The 6,410-nt window shown below is 48.6% G+C and overlaps 1 protein-coding gene across 1 annotated transcript; it reads left to right on the forward strand.

Moving 5' to 3' along the window:
• The first annotated feature begins 1,189 nt into the window (after window positions 1-1,189).
• On the forward strand, window positions 1,190-2,783 carry LOC136494015 (heavy metal-associated isoprenylated plant protein 39-like). Its single transcript, XM_066490155.1, has 3 exons — window positions 1,190-1,664; window positions 1,778-1,853; window positions 2,047-2,783. Exons 1-3 carry the CDS (start codon window positions 1,653-1,655, stop codon window positions 2,361-2,363), a joined length of 405 nt encoding a protein of 134 aa, XP_066346252.1. The 5' UTR covers window positions 1,190-1,652; the 3' UTR covers window positions 2,364-2,783.
• The last annotated feature ends 3,627 nt before the right edge of the window (window positions 2,784-6,410 follow it).

Below are 6,410 nucleotides of genomic sequence, written 5' to 3' on the forward strand. Positions count from 1 at the left end.
CCATGCCCCCCATGGCTAAACGGACTGGACGGACGGGTGTACGAGACCGGAAGACCCGAGACGTGCTTCAAGTCAACTCGGCGACGCGTGCATTCAGTCCTGTCGGTGTCAATGCAAACTACGTACTCGGGTAGCTTACCGGTAAGTTCGAGCTTACCGGAAGCTTAGCTGTGTATTGATTGCACTGTCAATACACATTCAATCCTGTATGGCAGCGACAGTGCAATCAATGCACTGGCAAGTTCGAGCTTAGCTGTGTATTGATTGCAATCAACGGCTCTGTTCGGCTTACCTTATATTCAGCTTGTTCGACTTCTTTTTTTAACCAAAACAGTGTTTTCCTCTCACAACGATTCAACCGGAATAGTGTTTTTAGTCAAGTTTCAGATCAGCGAACGGGGCCGTGGGCATTTAGTCCTGTATGGCAGCGACAGTGCAATCAATGCACTGGCAAGTTCGAGCTTACCGGAAGCTTAGCTGTGTACAATACGATACGATACAATCTCTCAGCCTGTTCGCTTGGTCGTAAACAATCGTAAATTTTCAACCAAAATAATCCACGATCGTTTTAGCCCAAGCCGAACAGGCCGTCTCTCACACACACATTAGTGACAGTACAATCACTTTCGAGCTTGGAGTAACCAACACCACCACTGCAGGCGGTAACGATCAGGCCGGTATCACTTTTCTCGATCGTTTGCACTGGCAACAGTGCCGCCACGGCGTCACCGCCCACTAGTCGCAAGACAGTCAAGACGCCACAGCCATGCACGCGGCCGATCGGATCGGACGACGACCGGCCCAGGGCGTCCAGCCCACCCGGAAGCGGACGAAGACCCGGCAAATTCGAAAAGTCGTCGCGGCCGCGGCCACTGGTGGGCGCGGGACCCCGTCAAGCGGCTGGCTGGCTGGCTGGGGCGCGGCGCGATCTCCTTTGGCGGCTGCGTTTCCACTTGCACACGGCAGGGCAACGCCGCAACGGCCTCCCTGAGACCCAGACTCCCCCTGGCCACCCACCCACCCACCACGCGCGGCGCGGACGAGTCCAAGCAGGAGCAAGCACCGGGAGCGGAACGACGACTCGAGCGACCGAACAGAGAAAAATAGATAATTCCTCGCGACGTCATCACCGGCTTTCTTAACGGCTTTTAGCCCACTGATCCGGCCAGCGCGTCCGTCGTCACGCGATCGCGCTCGATCCGATCGCCCGCCCGCCCAGGACAGCCACCTTGCCTTCGTCGCGGCTCCCTTGGCCTGGCCCGGCGCCCTTGGTTGCCCACGGCCCCACGCGCGACGCCGCTCCCGTCCGGCTCGGCACGGAGCAAACGAAATCATCGGTCCGCGACCGGGGCTGTCGATGCGCCCAGTGTGGCCAGGGCCCTGCCGTGCCGAGTGCCGCCCGCCCGCAGGCGCCGGCCTATAAATCCGGGTCGCCTTCGGGCTTCTTTGCCGCCCCCATCCAATCCAAGCACACGCCCATCGGATTCACCGCCGAGGCAGGCAGAGGAGAACACACCCACGGCCATTTCCGCCCCCGCAGCTCGGACTGTCGGACATAGCCAAGGCCCAAGGCACAGCCGGCGGCTCTCGGTCTCGCTTCCACGCGCTAGCTAGGAGCCTAGGAGGAGGACTCGAGGAGGATCGGTTTCGCCATGGCCGACAAGGTAAACCAATCGCCTCAGAATTCTCGCTCGATTCGCACCGATTTTGGTGTTTCCATGTCCGTGTGTATGGCCCGGGGTTTTAACGGGGTTCATCGCCGCTCGTCGTGGCGCAGAAAGTGGTGCTGAAGCTGGACCTGCATGACAACAAGGACAAGCAGAAGGTGCTCAAGGCGGTCTCCACTCTCCACGGTACTTACTTCACAGTTCACTCCTCTCCTCTGCTCTGCTTCCCTCCCCCCTCACTTCCGTCACCGTCACGGAGGCCGCCGCCGGCACCATCCGTGTCCTGCAGAACCGCGATCGAATTCTCAGTTCGTAACGAGTGAGTTCATGTCCGATCGAATTCTCATCATCTCTGACGGCCGCAACCCCACACGCGCAGGTATCGACTCCATCTCCGTGGACATGAAGGATTCCAAGCTGACGGTGACCGGGCTGGTCGACCCCGTCGACGTCGTGGCCAGGCTGCGCAAGGTCGTCTCCGCCGCCATCGTCTCCGTCGGGCCAGCCAAGGAGGAGAAGAAGGAGGACAAGAAGGAGGGCGACAAGAAGGAGGGCGACAAGAAGCAGCAGCAGGTCGTGTGGTACGGCTCGCCGCACCCGTGGTACGCCGCCGCGCAGCAGCACCAGTACCCTCACCCGTACCCGCCCCAGTACGTCAGCGCCGAGGAGGACCCCAACTCCTGCGTCATCTGCTGATGCCGCTTCGGCTTAGGCGCAGCCGCGTATAGGCTCCGTCTTCTGTTTGTAAAATCTCTGTGTAGTTGGCCTACCTCAGGCACGATCGACCGCCACTTCGTCGGTGATCGCCGGGACCGGGACAGGTTGTGGTGGCTGGCTGCTCTGCTCATCTCTATCCTGGGCCTGGCGTAGGGTTGGTCGTTGGCCCGTCCGCAGGTCGTTATACGATGGCTAGAGCAAATTATTATACAGTCGATCCCAAGTCTCCAAGACTAGTTATTGGGGGGTTTCAGCAGGCTGCTGATCTGATCAGCGTGATTGCGTACTGTGCATAGAATATATGTGATTTTTGTCCTTGCTATTTGGGTGTTTGAGGCATGAAAAAACTACTTAGTATATACATAGAGATATCTATAAAGATTAACCTTGTAATGTAAACTATAACTTCCAGATGTCCGATGTATCGTGACGAGTTTATTAAAGGGGCGCAAATGTCCTGACGATGATGCCGATTGTCTCGAACGATCTGGAAGTAGGATCGATGAACTGGACAGGGGGCATATGATGATATATATTGTAATCATAAAATGGTTGGCATCTGAACCATATAAATAAATGTGGAATTTGACGGTAAAGATCAAGTTTTTTTTTTCTAAATGTAAAGAGCCAAGTTACCATGGATGGATGTTGGACTACTTAAAGAGCCAACTGGTGTGCAACTTAGGTCATCCTGAGGGGAGAGTTTTGTATTGTTTATAATATTGCCCCGACATGTAAAATGAAATTGAAACCTGAATGAAACACTCTGTCTTAACGTACAGTTTCGTTCTATTGTTTTATAGATATTTAATTTCATGACTCATTTAGAATTATAAATTGGAATCTGAGCCAATAGGGTTTCAAGTCTTCCCTTTCTTCTTAATTAACAACGTCGTCATGTCAATAAAAATATTTATGTGAAAGACTATTAAATACAGATAAAATTCTTACTAAGATAATAATTATTCATGATTTGTGATGACTACTGTAGACTAATGCACGAGCTATGGACACACAGAATCACACACATGAATACGTGACGTATGTCAGGGTACAAAAGACATGGTGAGGAAGTTGCTTCTGATGAAGCAAAAAATGTTGGTTTGGTAGTTATGCGGTGGGCAATCGGATTAGGCGCAACAGAAACAACTAAACTCCAAATGATGCAAACAATCTCAAGCTACATTTCCAATCGATTTGCGTCGCTGCTGCCCCATCTGTTAGGCGTCCGACTCCTACAGCCTGTTCGTTTCGTCGTAAACGATCATAGATTATATTACTGCTGGCTAGTTTGGCTAATTTGGTGTGAGAGAAAAATATTGTTCCAGCTTATAATCCACGATCGTATACGATCATATAAGCCCAGCCAAACAGGCAGCTAGTGGACCACGGAAATGATGTCCATTTCGACTGGAACCAAGCAACGGTCCCAGTAGCCAGTGACCCGAGCCGAGTGTACCAGGAGGCTACCACCAGCAGTCCGGCCGGTACCACAGCAGCTCACCGGTCAGACCAGTGCCACTGCTGCCAGGCGAGCTCGGCCACGTCAAGTGGCGCTCGAGCCGCACGTGACGCGACAATTATCCTGACTCCGTTCGCCTCCCCTTCCCTCTGCCATCCTCGCTCCCGCCCGTCCGTATAGATGACCAACGGGCCGGCCTGGCACAGGCCCGTGCTAGCACGGCCCGATAGCCAACGGGCCGGCACGGCACGCCGTGCCTCACAAGGCCACGGCCCTTGCCTTCAGCCCAGGCACGGCCCTATGGGCTAATTTCCGTGCTAGGCCGGCCCGCAAAGCACGACCAGAATCACGGGTCGTGCCGGGCCACGGCCTGTTACCCTTGCATTCACAAACAGATCATAGTTTCACATTCACAGAATGTCCAATACATTCACAGTCACAGATCACAGATCACAGTTTCATACATTCATAGAATCAAAGTTTCATAATTCATACATTCACGTCCAATACATTCACAGTTCATACATTCACATAATCGAAGTCCAAATGTCTGATACATTCACAGATCACAGTTTCATACATTCACAGAATCAAAGTCCAAATGTCCGATAGACCAATCATTCACAATCCAACAGAGATATCAAACTCCAAACTCCAAAGCCGACAAATAACAGAAATAACCAAAATGAGTTTGTTTAGTGCAATGTTGCCTCATTAAAAACCTTTCTAGCTAAACTCATCCTTGTGAGAAACCCTAGAAAGAAAAAAAGAGTGCAGCCAGCTCTTAGTTAACCATTGTTCAAATGATAGACAAGTCTTTCACAGTCACACACACCCTTTCATAGTCACAAATCACACACACACACACACACCCTCAGGAGTCAAGTCTCAACCTCAGTACATCATTAAGTACCAGGAGCACCACCAGCAGGTCCATCTCCATCAAGGTACAAGTTCTGGAATGAGTCTTCAAGCTCTTGGTTGTCAACAGCATGTTGTTCCCTTTTTTCTCCTAACTCATAGTCCTTTAAGCAGGTCAGCATCTCCACAGTCTCTGGTGACAAGCGCCGCCGTCGTTCCTCAATTATCGTACCTGTCAAACTAAAACAAGACTCTGAAGAGACAGTAGATACAGGAACTGATATGATATCTCTAGCCATTATAGACAGTATTGGAAATGTTAGCTTATGGTCACGCCACCACCGAAGTAGGTCAAAATCATCCTCATAAGAAGTGACATTGTCACTGTCTAAGTAAGTTTGGAGCTCACAAACAGCAGGAGTAGATGAAGATGAAGTGGCAGGGAGATGGGAAGGACCAACAACACCTGATCTATGGCCAAAGATTCTTCCCTATGCCTGCTTTTTCTTACCTGTATGATGTGATGGTTGTGCAACCCTTTGAGACCTAGTTGCACCAAACTTGTTCTCATATTTGTTAAACAGTTTATACAATTCAGTTTTGATATCAGCATAGTATGAACTGTACTCAGAACCAGTATATTCACCAAGTAATTGCAGCACATTAAAGAAACCTCTCATCTTAGCTCTAGGATCAAGAATGAATGCATATGAATATAACAGAGGTATGTCCTGCCAATATTTAAGAAATTTAAGCTTCATAGGATATATAATAGCTCTCAGATTATGATCTTTTTCACATACATGCAAATGAGAAGCAATCTCTAGGATATAGTGCAGAACAAGTGGACTTGTAAGATAATAAACACCAAATAGAACAACAGTGGAGTCATAGAAGAGTTCCAAAAACTCCAATAACTTCTCAGCAAAATACCAATAATTTGTAGTCAATAATTGTGAACCATAATGGGAATTAACGAACACAGAAAAGACATTCTTGTATGGAACCAAGTGTTTAAGCATCAGGTAAGTAGAATTCCATCTAATATTCATATCCAAGCCAAACTTTCTAGGTTTAACACCCTTAGCATTACAGTATTTCTTGAACAATGAAATTCTTTGATTAGAAGAATTTAAGAAGTTAATTGCAGTTCTAAGATCTTTTGTGTAAAGTTTCAACCTCTTTAATCTAGATTTTACAATGAGATTAATGATATGACAAGCACAATGTTGATATACAAGACTGTACTTACGGTTACTAGGATACAAAGGATCATGTGAAGGATCAGGACCCAAGTAACAAGCAAATAGAGGTGTCAAAGTGTTCATAGCCTTAGCATTAGAAGAAGCATTGTCTAGAGTGACAGAGAAAATCTTGTCAATCAGACAATACTCAACCACAGCAGCAATTCTTTCAGTAATGTTTTCACCAGAATGTTTAACCTCAATCAGCCTAAGACCAATAACTCTTTTTAACTCCCAATCAACATTCACACAGTGAGCAACAACACTAATATAGTCCTCCTTAGCATTACCAGACCAAATGTCTGAAGTCAAAGCAACAGAAGAAGCAGCAGGCAACATAAAATTCTTAAGCTTATCAAGGCGTTCAATAAACAGCTTACCAAGATCTCTAGTGTTGGTCTGTCTAGAAACCTTGGCAAACCTAGGGTTATGAGCAAGAACAATGTAATCCTCCTATGC

The sequence above is a fragment of the Miscanthus floridulus genome, chromosome 11 (assembly GCF_019320115.1).
Source record: "Miscanthus floridulus cultivar M001 chromosome 11, ASM1932011v1, whole genome shotgun sequence".
Lineage (NCBI taxonomy): Eukaryota > Viridiplantae > Streptophyta > Magnoliopsida > Poales > Poaceae > Miscanthus > Miscanthus floridulus.

What these genes read in the sequence shown, in the direction of transcription:
- LOC136494015 (XM_066490155.1), top strand. An exon ending in GGCGGTCTCCACTCTCCACG is followed by an intron (nt 1,854 to 2,046) that starts GTACTTACTTCA and finishes CCACACGCGCAG; the next exon opens with GTATCGACTCCATCTCCGTG.